This window comes from Macrotis lagotis, chromosome X, assembly GCF_037893015.1.
Source record: "Macrotis lagotis isolate mMagLag1 chromosome X, bilby.v1.9.chrom.fasta, whole genome shotgun sequence".
NCBI classification, from domain to species: Eukaryota; Metazoa; Chordata; class Mammalia; order Peramelemorphia; family Peramelidae; genus Macrotis; species Macrotis lagotis.
Window position 1 is genome coordinate 652,420,149 of NC_133666.1, and position 16,287 is coordinate 652,436,435.

The 16,287-nt window shown below is 42.0% G+C and overlaps 1 protein-coding gene across 3 annotated transcripts in view; it reads right to left on the reverse strand.

Annotated features, from left to right (window-relative positions):
* RNF126 (ring finger protein 126) overlaps positions 1-16,287 on the reverse strand; it is a 45,118-nt gene that overhangs the window by 3,239 nt on the left and 25,592 nt on the right. For all 3 annotated transcript variants that reach the window (XM_074204943.1, XM_074204942.1, XM_074204944.1), the window contains 3 exons: positions 4,537-4,595; positions 2,149-2,212; positions 76-320 (listed from right to left, as the gene is read on the reverse strand). In XM_074204943.1, coding sequence (XP_074061044.1) covers positions 76-320; positions 2,149-2,212; positions 4,537-4,595 — 368 coding nt within the window. The remainder of the gene's footprint in view (positions 1-75; positions 321-2,148; positions 2,213-4,536; positions 4,596-16,287) is intronic.

Here is a 16,287-nt window from a genome sequence, read left to right on the forward strand (position 1 = left end):
TGCACCCCAAAGGTGGGACCCTAATACCAACTGTCGGGAATCACCGTAGACCTTGGCTTGAGCCCCAATTCTCACCCTTCTAATGTTGGGACGCCTTCATGCCTGCCTGTGGCACGCCGTGCAGTGAGGCGGGCCCGTGGCTGCCGTGCGCCATAGCGATGGCGGGACTGGTGTTCTCTCTCCCGCCTGTTCTCCGAGTCTCTGGTGTCCTCAGATTGCACCCCAGAGCCGAATGTGGGAAATTCAAAGCTGTCATCAAAAATCCCAAAGGCAAACTGGCCATAGCCCTGTGGCAAGGTGAATAAATGCTGATCCACATTCTACAGAGGGGGAGAGAAGGTTAAGTGAGAGGAGCCTGGTGGGGCAGTGATCATCTTAACAATAAAGTAAACCCAACAAACATGTTTTAGGTGCCTGTAATATGTAAAGCACTGTGTTTTGACAAGGGAAGATGACTGAATCTTAGAACTGGAAAGGACTTGGACGTACCCCTAATCTAATCCCTACAAGTGTGTGATCCTCCATCTTTTGGTCAGGTGATCACCACTGGCTTCTAATCAAACATTTCCAGGGAGAGAGCACATCCTGTTTCCTGAAGGAAGCCCCCCCTCCCCCCCATCACTGATAGCACTCATCTTTGGAAATCAGACTCCTGGTGATTTTTCCAGGTTCTACTTCTGGGACTCACCTGAGACCATGTAGAACAAGCCTAATTCCTCCTCCTCATGAGGGTCCTCCCTTCAGATATTTGAAGACAGTAATCATGTCCCCCTAAACCTTCCAATAAGCCTAATCTTGGTTCAGTCCACGGAGCTCTAAATGGCAGTGGCTCCTTTGCATGCATGGCTCAGACCCGACAGAGAGGAAGACTCACAAGTAATCTGGAGGGTAAGAACAGACCACTGGACTACTCTAAGGCAACTCTGTGGGTAGGAACACAAAGACACAAGCTAAGAAGTCCTGCTCGTCCAATTGCTGGTATACAGCAAGAGGCTTGAGAAACTGTGCCAGATCAAACTTGAGAGTGAGGTCTCTGCTCCATTCCTACCTTTGGCCTGGTTGTTCCCTAACTCTCCAGGCCTCCTCTCTCACTGCTCTCAGACCAATCCGTTCTCTACAGGAAAGCAGGGCAAACTCAATGATCCCTAAAGATGCCTCCAAACTCTGCTTCCATGAATCCTTTCTTCCCCCCAGCTCTCTCTGCTCTTCCAAATCTCCTGCAAAGCCTCCTCTACTCCACTCTGCTTATCTTTAGGATCCAGTCCAACCATTATCCCCTTTTTGGAGCCCTTCCAGAAACCCTTCAGCTGAGTGAGTCACTGGGCATTACACCTATATTACAGACCATATTTGCCTTTGTGTCCATGTTCTATCCCCACCCCCAAGTAAATTTTAAGTCCTTGAGAATGGGAACTATAAATTATCCTTCCGTGTTTTCCCCAGCACCTACACTACCTATAGTGAATGTTCAACTGTTATCTATTGGTCATGGTAAGATATGGAGGTGGTCTTACTGAAAAGGGTCCTCTGGCCTTGATTCAATGCATCAATGAGATAACAATAACAGCTCACATTTCTATAGCACTTTATGGTTATAAAGCACTTTATAATCCGGTGATGCTCAGAGAAAGGAAGTGACTTGCTCAGTGTCTCTCACTTACGTAAAGAGCAGAGCTAGGACTAAAGCCAGGTCTCTCCTGACTCCAAGTCAAAGGTTCTTTCCACTATACTGAGCTGTCTCTCCCTGAGACAGAGAGGAGTGTGTAAGTGGGTACATAGATCAGGGCTGAGGTTCAAATGCAAGTCATTAAAACCACTAAATAAGCATAATTGCCCAAAGTATCATATATTGGCCTGGTATGTTTTGATAATGGCTTAAAAGGTAAAATATGATGGAGGAATCTTAATAGATGTATTTTGAAATATGCCTGGATTTAGATGTCACCAAACTATTATCTACACTCTAATGATCCAGTCTCAGAGGATGACACCCAGGACAAATATAGGTACTGGCTCTGAACAGGTAACTTTGGAAGACTGGATCATACATGTGTGATGTGAGTGCTCATTTGCTGGCCAACCTGCCAGAAGGAAACTGGGGAAGGGGGGGAGGGAGGGGAGAAAAGGTGGTACCAGTTTCCTACTTACCTCAAATGGTTGTCTGTTCTGATCCGTGGGGGCTGTAGCAGAGTTGGAACTATTTTCAGTATTTCTGAGGAGAATGATATCACATGTTAGAGGGGATTATGAAAATTCCAAGTCAGGGCAAATTGAAACTCATCTTCTTCCTTTCCTCCCTTCTCTGCATTTGCAGTAGGAGCTGTGGGATGATGGGAATCTTACCCAATACTAGCCCCACGCAAATATCTCCTACCACTCTAAACTCTGAAAATATTCAGAACAGTTGTTTTCCCTTCTTTGGCGTGGCCACAACAATTTTGGTCTTTTTAGTCTACTTTCTTATTTTGCCATGGTCTTCTCCCTCATTTTCATTCAATTCTTTGTTGCTTGTGTATTTGCTGAACCACATTTTATAGAATTAGAATAGAATCTGAAGGCAGTCCAACTCACAAATCTTTCTCTAATGCTCATAAAATGAGGTCATCCAAATTCTGCTTGAACATATCCAGTGAAATAGAAATCATTTCCTCAAAAAAAAAAGTCTTTTAAGGTGAAAAGTCAGCTCTGATTGCTGGAGCTGAAAATGCCCCCCCAATTTTTTCCCCTAATGACCCTGGTTCTCCCCTTTCTTGCCTCCCTCAACTTCAGGCAGAAATCTGCTCTTCCTCCTTTAGCTATGCAAAAGAAACAATCACACTCTTCCACATCATCAACTTAAGGTAATGTCATTTCAATAAAAATCAAATGGTCAGTCTCATGAGCAATGCTATTTCTGACCACATCAAGTGTTCAGGACCACTTAAAAGAATAGTGCCTTACAATCATTAAGTCAGCCTTGGGAAAACATTGAACAATACTTAGTACTTAAGGTCCCCCAAATCTCTTAAGGAATAGCCGAAAGGCCAAATAAAGCCCACTCCATTTTTGGCAGGCATCCATCTTCCTCTAAGGTGACTGCCATCATATCGTCTACCAGATATACACTCAGACAACCAATTTTACCAATATAAGCACATTTTACCTCCTCACTCTTCTAGAAGGGGACCAAAAAGAAAGCAAGGCTAAGTTCAGAGAGATCTGTGGCAATATGTATCCTGTCTCACCGGTCTGCTAACCCCTCCTGACTTATTTCTGAAGGGCAGTCTGTTATTCTGAACTATTTAGTCCTATCTCCTCTTGCTCAGATGAGTAAATTCGAGTTAAGAAAGTGAAAGTGATTTATACAAGACTATAAAACAATGTAATAGCAGAGCTGAGCCTAGGGCCCTGGGTCTCTCTCCCAGGCTAAGGCTCTGCCTCCTCTATCAACCAGCCCCTATCCTCATCAGTATGGTGGGCTGAGGAAAGGTCAGGTTCTGCATGGATGCAGTACCCTGCTGCACAATCAGCACCACTTCACCGGGCTCCTAATAGGTGCAGAGGGTCACAGTTCAGGTGGAGTAGTGCAGCATTGGCACAGTCTCTTCTCCAAGGGTAAGAGAGGTCAGACTTGAGGTGAGCTTTTTATATACTTTTCTATAAACGTGTACCAATTTCTCTTGATGACAGCTACACCTGGACTTAAAAATGGGCATTTTAGAGATGACTTATGTTACATTTTGGTGTACTGGCTGAAATTGCTTCATTAAGAGAACCTCAAAAGGGAAATCTGTACACATCTATCTCAATTCATTCATCTTGAAGAACAAGATATTTCTTTCCAAGGTACTTCCAAGGAATTCCTTTATAGCACTCCTGTGAAGTAGTCATTTAAATTCCATCTGAATATAGTCAGGGGCTGAGGAGGGTGGGAGACGACGAACACAGAGTGGGCAAAGGAAGAGGGGACTGATCCCTCCTTCCAGAGAGGACCTTTTTTTTGGTTGAACAGTTCTATTTATTAAGAGCATCTACCTTCCTGTGATTCTTAACTACTTTTTTCTTCTGGAACTAGTCAGGGAAAGGGAATTATGCTCCCTCTACCCCATGAAATAGTTAAAAAAATTTTTTTTTATTTAAGGTAATGGGGTTAAGTGACTTGCACAAGGTCACACAGGCAATTACTAAGTGTCTGAGTTTTTGAACTCAGATCCTCCTAAGTCCAAGGCCAGTGCTCTATCCACTTTGCCACCTAGCTGCCCCAACCCCATGAAATCTTAATATAGTTTACAGGCTGATCCTCATACTAAACAAAGGTTTTCTGGAAGTAACAGACAGATGATAAGTTCTGGAATTAACAAAACTATTGGTTTTGTGAACCCAGAGCTTCTGGGCCCTCTTCAGAATGTATAGAGAGACTGATGTCAGTTTTGACTTCTAGGAACAGGAATCTGTTAGACATCCTTAGTCTGAAACAGGGATACTTTCTCTTCTCTGCAAAAGGTTATCAAAAAGAACCAGAAAATTGAGAACTTCAATAAAGGGAAGGATAATGACCTGGTCTCTTCCGGAAGCTCTTCAATAAAACCAGATTCACACCTTGGGCAGATATAATCCTGGAGAAGAAGAGAGACACAGAAAGGTGAATGGCAAAGATGATTAGTGGACTTTGAATGAATTTAACTGCTTCAGTTAACTGCCCATTTTCTTCCTCTACTCAGTGTTGACGGAGAACATGGCAGTTAGTTACGATAGACAGGTAGAAATGTCCAGTGTGAGTGACATGCAGTAAAGCTAGAAGGGCCTGCCCAGGAGTCTAAAGAGGTCCAAGGCACTGAATCTGAGCACCCATTTAGTCCAACCTCTACATGATGGGAAAAATACACAGAATGGACCCAGCACAGTCCCCTACCCTTTGCCTGAAGATTTCCATGCAGGGGGATGCTACAGCAGCCCCTTCCATTTCTGGACAACTCCACTACCAAGCTTTTCCTAACTTTAGGGGTCAAACAAAACAAGTCTGATCTTTTCTCCACACAACAGTCCTTCAAATACTCTCACAGGGAGTTTCACCTCCTGATCCTCCTATGACCTAGACATGAGGCCGCCATCCTGGCTGGCCTCCTCTGGACACTCTATGCAGCTTATCAAAGTCCTTTTGGATCCTTGGCTGACAATTTACTGGAGTGACTTCTGCCAGGAAGCCATGTGAGATTAACACCCTTTCCTGGACTGTGAGTCAGAATCTTTGGGTTCAAGTTCTGTTCACTGTGTGACCTTGGGCAAGTAATTTAATCCTCTTTGTGCCTCAGTTTCCTTACTCATAGAATAGCAAAAACAAGCTAACTGCTGGTTTCATAGGTGTGTTGTAGGAATTAAACAAGACAGTGTGAAAGCATTTTAAGTAAGAATATTATAAAAATATAAGGTATTTTCCATTCCTTCTTTTCTTTCTTTCTTACAGTCTATAAGATCTCACCCAATTCAAACCCTAAAGAGTTCAGTGAGAGGAGAGTATAGAACATTGAATGTCTATTTTTCCCCCTATATTCTGCTCAATTTTGCTGATTCCCCCCCTTTTAATTTTTTATTTTAAAAAAATTTTTGCTTTATGGCTGACAGGGAGGGAGGAGAAATAAAGCAGGAAAAGTGATATAGAAACAAAAAGAAAACCATAAAAATTATTTTTAAAAATAAGTGAGAGGCAGCATGAAATAGTATATAAAGAAAGAGCCAGCCCTGGAATCAAGAAAAATGAGGTTTCAGAGGAAAAATTAAATAAAATGCTGAATTAACAAGAAGAAAACATCACCACCATCCTCATCTGACAGAGAAGCAAACTAGGTTTTGGGAGGTTAAAGGAATTTCTTTAAAGTTCTATTAGATAAAAAAGATGCAGGTCAAATCAGAGTTCCTGACTCTCAAATCATGTAAAGTATGTTGTAAACTCTAAAGACACAAAAGAGTCACATGTTTATTGAATAAAGTACTAGGGCAACACTTTCTTAAAAACCATTAAGCACCTAATCAAACCCATTCACGTAAGCACTCATACAATGCCCAGGTTTAGAGTTACAGCTGAAAGACATTAGAAGAGTATGTCCTTAAAACCACTTAACGGTGCCATGTCATCCAAAAGACTAGAAACTGGAGAAAAACTGCTCAACTGCACCAGTGAAGGAAGGTTTCCACAGTTTCACCAACTACCATTCCCAAGGGAACTCAAGGTTTTGATCCAAGAAAGCCAGGCAAAACAAAATAACCAGACATAGAACATTCTCTATAGCTAATCTATAAACTCAGGGGTCAGTAGTAGCCCAGGAAAAGTGTTGCTAGACAGACCCTAAGGCTTCTTCTTCCTTCCAATGCAGCAAGTACCAAAGGGAGCATCTCAATGGAGAGAACAATGGAGGACCTGAAACCAGTAGAACAAGCTCCCAAGTTTATTTAGCTGTGTGGCCTGGGGTAAATCATTTTCTTTCCTCAACTATATAGATCTTGCCCAGATCAAGGACTAAATGAGAAAATGGATGCAAAGCATTTGGGGATCAAAAAGAACTCTAGTAGTAGTAGTAGTAGTAGCAGTAGTAAAAGTTATTATTATTATTAGGAGACTGAGAATTTTACATTCCATAATCATGCAATTTCATCTTGACAGATTTTAGGTTTGGAGAATTGTCCCTGAGCTCCAACACTTGCCAGTTGTTGGCCCTTCTAGTTTATATACTCCACTATGGAAAAGGCAATGTTAGCAAGAAGCCCTGATTCTTCAAATACATATTGGATATTGCCTGACATTATAGGATCAAAATACTTCTAAAATAGACATGTACAAGCTGGTTCCCTCCAGACACTGCTTTGGCAGTTGTAATGCTCAGTCTCCAAAATCAGGGACTCTGATGTAGCTGAACCAGATGAGGACTACAAACAATTAAGTCTATCTGCCCTATTCCTTTCTTGCAATTACTTTAAGACACATACACCCCAGCAAAAATCTGAAACATGACCCAGGTTGAATACTGAATAAGAAACAAGTGACTTCTTGTCACCTGAAAATGCACAAGTCAACCAGAACCAATAGGAAAGGAGGACACCAGGAAAGGCAAACAAGCCCAGCCATCCAGCAGGGCCAGAGAAGCATGGAGCCTACAGGGCTCTTTTGGTTACAGATAGCAAAAATGGGAGTGCTCCCCCAAAAGCTGGGGGAAGATCCTTGGAAGCCCCCATGGGTCAAACACCTCAGTGTTCACAGGGGAAAGACTAGACTCAGGGACTCTGAGGTCTCTTAACACTCAATCATTCTAAGAGGGTCTTGAAACACTCAATCTAAGAGAGGCCTAAACTCCTGGTAAACCTTGCAGGGTCACATTAAAAGGACAATGGGGGGTGGGGCTTAGTTCTGGCACAAAAGCCTCAATTCAGGAACTAAAGCTAGTGAGACAGTAAGGTAAATCAGAGAAGGGCAAACAATTATTGCTGATTTAAACATCCTCCCAAAAAGGGACACCCAACTATAAAAACAGCAAGCAACGACTAAGGGAAAAAATGGATTTTCTACAAGGAATACATGAAAACCGAGAAGAAATGAAGCAATAGAAAAATGACAAAAACTCTTGGGAAAGGATAGAAGGAGAATTAAAGAGCTTGGATCAGAAAGCTCCTACATAGATTACATACTCTCTAAAACTCGAACAAACCAGGTATATATATCAATGATATTGTGAGAAAGTAAGAAATACTAGAAATTCAAAGGATTAAAAAATATTGCAATAAAATGTAAGATATTTAATATAAATAAAACGGACAAAGAAAAGCAGGTCAAGTAGTGATAATTTAATTAAGAATTACTATAATTTCTGAAAATCATGATTAAAAAAAGCTTGGAGATTAAATTTTAAGAAATTATAAAATGAAAAAAAATACCTAGAATTACAAGACTAGAGGGCAAAGTGAAGATCAAGTTCTAGGAATGTAACAGCCAAAATTCAGAGTTCTCCTGTGAAAAAAATATTGTAAACGCCCAGAAAGAAGTCAGTTCAAGTACCAAAGGAACTAGTGAGGCTCACATAAGACCTAGCAGCTTCTACTTCAGAGAAGAGATCTTGGAATACAATCTTCCAAAGAAAACTTACCCAGTATAGTGCTAATGACTTTAATTGAAGAGAGAACTTTCAAGTTTTTCTGATGAAAAGAGTAGAGCTGTGTAGGAACTTTGGAATACAGTCAGAAAAGTAAATTTATTTGACCAACTGGAAAAGGCTGTGTAAATATAATGTTAACATCCTAATAAAGGGAGAACAAATAAGAGTACCTTTTGAACTTTTAATATCTTTAAAGGAAATTAAGAGAGTTTAAAAGACAAAAGAGAAGGACGATAAAAAGAATATATATGACACACATGTGACCACTCCCTGGAATTCATTATTCACACTAATGAGCAGCTCTCTGTGGTGTGAAAAGGAGGAAGCTGAAGGGACTTGTGCAAGTCCCAAGAAGAGGTGGGAGGAACTTCATTCTTTGCTGAAACAGACCATAGAGGGTTAAATACATACAAACATGAATTTTGTATAGAAGTGCATCAAAATCAACAGTCTGAAAAGAGAAGAACCAAAAGAACAACTCAAACAAGGTAAAAAAATACTGTAAAGAAAAATTGTGAATGGAAGACTTAAAAAGTCTGATGAATATACAAAAACCAATCAATGTTTGAAAGACACCAGATGAAGCATATTATCCACAATCTACCTCCTGAAAAAGGTATAATGACATCAAAGCTCAGAGGCAGACAATTCTTGACTAGGATATTGGGGGTTTTTTTTGCTATTGTTGGAATATGATTTTCTGTTACAAGAATTTTTTTTCCCCTTCTTTCTCTCAATTTTAAATTGGCAGTGGGGTAGGATTTGAAAGAAGGAACAAAAGTGATGTAAAAAAGGGGGGTATTGAAATTTTTTTAAAATGCTTAGAAAAAATAGAAAGGACGATTTTGAAAATAATGTGATATTTATTATGAACTCTTAAAGAGCAAGCAGAATAAAATTTAGATTCATAGTTTTTAATGAAATCTTTGTATTCTGTTGTATACATGGAAACAACTCTTTTTGGTATTTATATTCAGAATAAATTAAATTTTAAATTACAATCAAGGAGTCCCAGTTTCCCAATTTTTGTGCATTTCAGCTACAGCTCCCTTAACTGCAAACAGATTCCTCTTTAGAGATAAGGTCCTGCTGAACCTCTGAAGAATGAACAACCAGTGCCATTTCCTTTGATCTTGGAGGACACCTAGACTCTGGCTCATTTAGCCCAGGGAAGGAAGGCCAGGTAATCCTCCCTCCCAGTCTCTGAGGCTATCCTCCTTCACTCTTCTCTCCCCTCCCATATCCAATAAGATGCCAAGTGCCCTGGATTAGACCTCTGATAAGGCCACAGTGCCCCTGATTCCCTCATGCCTTGGAATATGACCATGTTTTCTGTTTGGTCTCATTACCTCCAGTCTTTCCTCACTTTTAGCTTATCCTCTACTCAACTATTCTAAAGTTTCCTGGATCCTACCTCTGACTATGTCACCCTCTCCCTTTCCTCAATAAACTCTAGGGACGTTCCATGGCCTCTAATCTGCTTGTTATTCCTTGCACAAGACCCTGCCTGGGCATTTTCCCTGACTGTCCCTGCTCTTTTCTCCCTCCTTGCCTGCTTCAATTCTCAGCTACAGTCCTACATTCTACAAGAAGCCTTTCCCATACCCCTAACACCAGTTCCTTCTATCTTGGATAAGCTCACTTCTATAAAACTGTCTTTCTGATCTCTTCCATTAGACCATGCACTCCTTTAAAAGCAGGATCTATTCTGGGACTTTGTCTCCATATAGGTTGGCATGTCATACTTGTTGGCTAGACAGGGTCTGCACAGATCCATTCTAGCTGAAATCAATGGCTCTCCAAGCTGGCTTCCAGGCCCCCTTCTGGCCACGCTGTCTGAGACCTAGACAGTGACTTGGCCCTCAGTACTGTAGGGCACACCTCTAAGGCTGCTGACTGGAGCAGTGGTGCTGACCAATCCTGGGAGCCAGACTTGCCTTTATCTGGGCCAACCTGGGTGACAGTGAAATGAGGAGAGGCCTTGGGTCAGATGATCTGGGTTCAGATCTAGCATCTAAACTAATGTTGGTCTCCACAATCTTGGGCAAATCCAGCCCTTTCTTTGGATTATTTCCAGTTCAGAAAATGAAGAGGTTAAGCTACAAGAGCTCCAAATTTCCTCTCAGTTTTCATTCCTATAATTCTATAAAAATACAAATCCCATCATTCTATGGAAGTACTTTCCTTTGGCTTCAGGCAAGATCCTTTCTAGAAAGTCTGGGAAAACAAGATTTGCCAGTTGATGTTAGATGCCATGCCTCTACAGGGAAATCCTCCCACATCTGTGCCACTGACCAGGCAGCCTAATTTTCACTAGTTCTTAAAAGGTGCTGGGCCCTGCCAGCCATCTAACTTGTGAGAGTTCATGATCTTGTGAGGTTGCAGCTGGAGCCAAGCCATGCTCAGAGAGGAGGCCCTGACTCCCTGAAACAAGCTTGTTCAGCTTTGACCACAGGCAGCCTGTCAAAAGCACTGGGGGCAGGGCCCAGCAATGAGGAACTAATACTAACTGGTGGCTGGGCACCAGGCCTCCCCTGCATTCCCACTACCACCAACCAGCTTGGCCCCCACATCCATGGACACAGCCGGCCTCCCCAGCTAGTATGTGCCTTTCTTCAGTTGCACATATAATACTGCAAAAGCACAGGAACAATCTGTGCCAGCCCTAAGGAGTTTCTGCTTTAACTTTCCTGATGCTGACTTTCATGGTCTTCACCTTTTGCACTTTTTCAACCTTATTTTACATTACTTCATAATCCAACCAAAGGGAATTACCTGTTGTTCCCCATACTTAACAATGCATCTCCCAGTCCTGATGGCCACAGTAGAATTCACCCCCTCTATCAGAAGCTTTTTCAGACCCTCCAGGCTGAGCAGTTTCCTCCCTCCCTCAACAAATTTTCCTAAAACCATCACTCCAACACTAAGCCACACAGGGTATTCTAAGTCTTATGGCAACCTTAAGCTTGTTAAAACCTATTTGAGTGGTTCCTTGAAGGTGAGGATTGGATCATTTCTATCTTTGGAATCCCTAGCACCCAACAGTAAAGAACATATTCAATTAACATTAAATTGAAAAGAGAAGGATCTAAGAACCACTCCAATAGTTAAGAAGTTCAATTCCATCATATTCAAACTCTATGTTTTAATGATCACAAAGGAGCTCTGAACTTATCTATTCAGACATTCCAACAATGCAGCTCACCCTAGGAGAGTCTTGCTTATGGCCTTCCTTTAGGTTGCCACAAGGAGTGTACCCAACTTGCTGGAGGCTTTTCTCCACAGTCTTAACAAAGAGAGGATAGAATATTCAGGCTGTCCCTCACCCTCCCTTCTTTTCAATTATATATTTTCCAGATAACAATCATTATTCTAGTGAATCTTAATCCCCACAGTAGTGAGGGGAGGAGAAGCTGATGGATGGAGCTAGGAGAAATCTGAGACCACTTAACCCAACCTAAGCAGAAGTCCTGGATCCAAATCCCAGTACCTCTTCTTAAATGGGAATTATTTTATCAGTATGATCTTGGACAATTCCCTAACTCTGCTCTGAAACTTAGCTTTCTAAGGCCCCTTCCTCAATTATATACATCTCTATAGCTGGGTTTTTCGGTCTTGGTTTTGGCAGCAGTTAACTGAGGAAACGCTCAGGTGTATAGGCATTAGTTAATTAAATAGAATTATTCAGGTTTTTCTCCAAAGAGGTAGAGATTTGGATGAAAATTGCAAAGACATTGTGGTACAGGATGTGTTAGAATCAGATCTGAGTCTAAACCCAATCCTACTATTTACTTGTGTGACCTTGGTCAAGTCATTTCCCCTCCACGGGTCTGTTTCCTCCTCTGTAAACTGAGATAGCCTATAGGTTCCTTCCAACTATAAATATATGATTATGTAATCTGAAAATGGAGGCTACTACCAACTTGACAGACACAATGAAAGGATCAAATGAGGAAAAGGAAGTAAAACACAATTTAAATGAACTCCTATATTTGACTTTATTCTCAACCCATCCTGATGTGGACCAGAGGACATCCTGTTACAGACAAGAAGTAGTTGTCAGACCAAATTCCAAGTAGTCCTTGGTTTTGACAGGATGGCATTTGAAGGTCTGGGATATCTGGTGAGTGCCACTTCACTTGGTGCTGAGATCTGCCCTGTGAGGCTCCATGTGTCCAAGCATACAATGCTGAAACTAGAAGAAACCTGGAGATCATCCCTTGGTTTACAAATGAAGAATGAGTCTCAAAGAGACTCCAGATTCGCATCTTCAGATTCGCATCTTCAACTAAACATCTCAAACTAGATGTCTTTAAGACATCTTAAACTCAGCATGTTCAAAACTGGACCTAATCACCTTTCTCCTAAAATCCTGGCCTCTTTTGAACTTCTGTCATTGCACCACATCCTCTTAAGCTCTCAGGCTCACAACCTAGGTGTCAAGCCCTCACTATCCCCCAGATCCAATTGGTTGCCACATCCTGGCAAGTTTACACTGCCCTTTCTACCCTCATCTCTCCTTTGACCTGCCAGCACCTGATGCAGGTTTTCATCACCTCATATCAGTCCTTACTGCAATAACCTGCAAGCTTATCTCCCTGCCTCCATCCTCCCCCACTCCAATCCAACCAATCCCCCCACCCCCCAGTGTCAAAGGCATCTTCCTATAGTACAAGTCTGACCATGTCACCCCTCTTCGTTAAACTCCAGTGGTCTTCCCTCACCCATAGCATCCTCATACAAAACCCTGTTGAGCCACCTTTCCAGTCTTTTCACCCCTTCTTCACTCCCACCTATTGGGTGATCCAGCGGCAGTGGCCTTATCCCTGTTCCATGTACAAGACCCTCCATCTCTGACTTGAGCACTTTCAGTTGTCCCCATGCCTGGAATTCTCTCCCTTCTCCTCTGCCAGCTTCCCTGCCTTCCTTCAAGTGCCAGTTAAAATCCCATCTTTTATAAGAAGCCTCTGCAGAAGCTCCTAGGTGGCCAGCACCCTCCCGTGCTTGATCCTGTTTGAACAGTCACTCATGGGTCACTTCCCTCAGTGGACAGTGAGCTCCTGGAGGAGGGGCTGATTTACCATTCTTTTTAATCCTAGTGCTAAACACAGAGTAGGTCCTTAAATCTTTACTAACTTGGCTAAAGCTACAAAAGTAGTTTTACAAATCCAGTATTAGAATAGAGACCTAGGAACCCAAGGGCCAGGCTTAAACAAACTGATTTTATTCTCCAGTGATGAGGAAGGGAGGATCCCATCCTGAGAACCGTGCAGTCTGCTTGCAGTCAATATGCATAATCCCATGGAAAACCCTATATGCCTCTAATAGTGGCCTTTGTAAGGAGGGGAAAAAATCATTAATCCTCTTCAGGGAAGTGTGCTAAACTCTGGGATCTTCTCCCTTTAGGTTCACTAAAAAGAACCATCCACAAGGGAAAGAACACAGATATTTACAGTTGAAAGTGCAATCCAAAGCCTACTTTGCTGAGGACACTGAACTCAAAGTGATTTGCTCCAGCTGAGTGACAGCAATGAGTAGAGGCATGATTGACACCTAGGAGACCTGATGACAGTTCCAGTAATCTTTACCTACCATGCTGTCTCCCTGAGCCAGTGATGTGACAGCCTCCATGTAAAGACTTCTTATACAAAAAAGCAAAACTGGCCTCTCTGAAACTTCCACATAAAGCTTTTAAGCTGGTTCAAAGTACTTTCCAATACACTCTCACAACTAAGTTCAGTCAAGCAGTCACCATCATCCCCATCTGACCGAAGAGGAAATGGAGATCCCAAGAGTTCCAATAACATGCCAAAGATCACATGCCTAACATGAGAGCTGGCAAGAATCCTCGAGACCCCCAGCCACTCCTCAATGTCTAGGGCCATGGATATTGTCGGTACCAGGCTTTCTACTCCTAAGGGCCATGCAGCTAGTCCCTTGAAGAACTTCATTAATTCCCCCTTGGTTGACTCATGACAAACCCACACTGCACAAAAAGGCCCACCTAGGAAATGGAGTCAGTGGGATCCAGTCAAAGTAACTGAGGCCCTCCCAGCCTGGAGTCTCAGTGTCCTCCTTCCCCAGAAAGAATAATGTCTAGGACTCTTTCGACAACACCAGGTTGAGTTTTTCTGACAATAAAGAGAAATTATGAGGAAGAACACTGAAAAATTTAAAGTACTCTATAAATACAAAAGAATATTTTGGTATAGAAAACTGAAGGACAAAGTATCATCTCCAAACATATAAGCCATAAAAATGTCAGTTGAGTCATAACCCCCTTCTCTACTGACCATGACCACAGAGCTGTTTTAAGATTCACATTCAAAGAGGCTCTCTTTGGGTATTTCTTTTTTTGTTTTGTTTTTTTTATTTTTTAGGGTTTTTTGCAAGGCAAATGGGGTTAAGTGGCTTGCCCAAGGCCACACAGGCAGGTAATTATTAAGTGTCTGAGGCTGGATTTGAACTCACGTCCTCCTGACTCCAGGGCCAGTGCTCTATCCACTGCACCACCTAGCTGGCCCCTGGGTATTTCTTTTCATGGAATGAATGTATTCTGTACCTTCCCATCTGAGAAAGTCAGTTTCTTACAGGAGTTCTTTCCTTCACCATCTTTAACAGCTCCAGGACATCTTCACATTGAGGATGAGAAGAAAAAAGCCTGCTCTGAGTCAAACTCCAGACTCCCCAGGCAGCTCACAAGGACTTATCAAGTGCCTACTACTATTGGTCTAAAAGGGCAGACGACATAACAAAAAACCTATGAACAAACAAGTAGACCACAGAGGGATGAGCATGGCAGAAATCAGGGGGGATTTTAGCTTGGATGAAGGAAGCCAGGAGACAGATGAGAGAGAATCCCAGGCCTAAGAGGGAATTGGGATTTGTGCTGTAACAGGATTGTTGTCATCCAGTTTATTGGTTGTGTCCAGTTCCTAATGACTGCATTTGGGGTTTTCTTGACAGATACCGGGGTGGCTATTTCCTCCTCCAGTTCCTTTTACAGATGAGGAAACTGAGGCAGTCAAGCTAGTGTCTGAGGTTGGATGTAAGCTCAGACAGGAGTCTTCCTGACTCCAGGCCTGTAGAGGAATTAGTATTGGTTTTATAGAAAAAATACCTTAACTGACAATAGATCAACCCAGTTTTGAAGTTCAACTTGCAAATCTATATTAATCTGCTTTCTTTTAATACTGGTTTAATGAAAAGAGATCTGGAGTTAGAATCAGGAAACTGGTGCAAATCCTGCCCCTTTCTGACTGTGTGACTTTGACTAAGACTAAGGAACCCCAGTTTTAATACTGCATTCAGCTTCTAAATGGTCTCCTTAATAATAAAAGCTAATATTAATATAATGACTCAGTTTGCAAATTATTTCATATCTTAATGGATCTACATAATAATCCTGTAGATTAATCCTTTTAACCCCTTTTTATAGATGAGGAAATTGAGAATCCAGGAGATTAAATAATTTGGCCAGGATCACAGAGATAGTGTGCGTATGAGGGGGCGAATCGGTTCAAATCTATATTTTCCTGACTGCCTGGTCAATCCCTCTATCTACTATAGCAAGCTGCCCTCCTTTCAAGGAGTGTCTTCTTTCAAACCTATTCTCCAAATTGACAGTCCTAAAAGCACAGGTCTCTTGTCAGATAAAGACCTCAGTGGCCCCTATTGCCTCGGTGCTGAAACATTAATTCATCCCATTTGGCTTCCCCAGGCATCCTCAACATTCCAGTCTGACTGGCACAACTTGCAGGCTCTTGCTCCTCTGGAACCTGGGACCTCTAGTTCCTTCAAAGGTCAACTCCTTCAATAGGAGGCCTGACTCTCCATTCTGGCACCCAACAAGGTCCTGATTTTGTGTGAAGGGGTCTCCATTTCATCTCCAACCCTTCCAAGGAAAGGGAACTCTATCTATCAAGAAAATTTTCCCTTCCATGCTTCCTCACAAGTTAATCATCCCAAGGGTGAATCTTGATTACATTCCTCTTGTTCTTAAGCACCTTTAATGGATCCTTGCTATACTTACCTAAGACCTTTCCTGATCTATTCTCAATCTTCTACTTTCTCTATTACTATTTAACTTCATGATTCAACTGTGTCAATGACCTCTAATTCTCCAAACACACCGAGAACATCTTCAGATCTTCATTTATGCTGACAT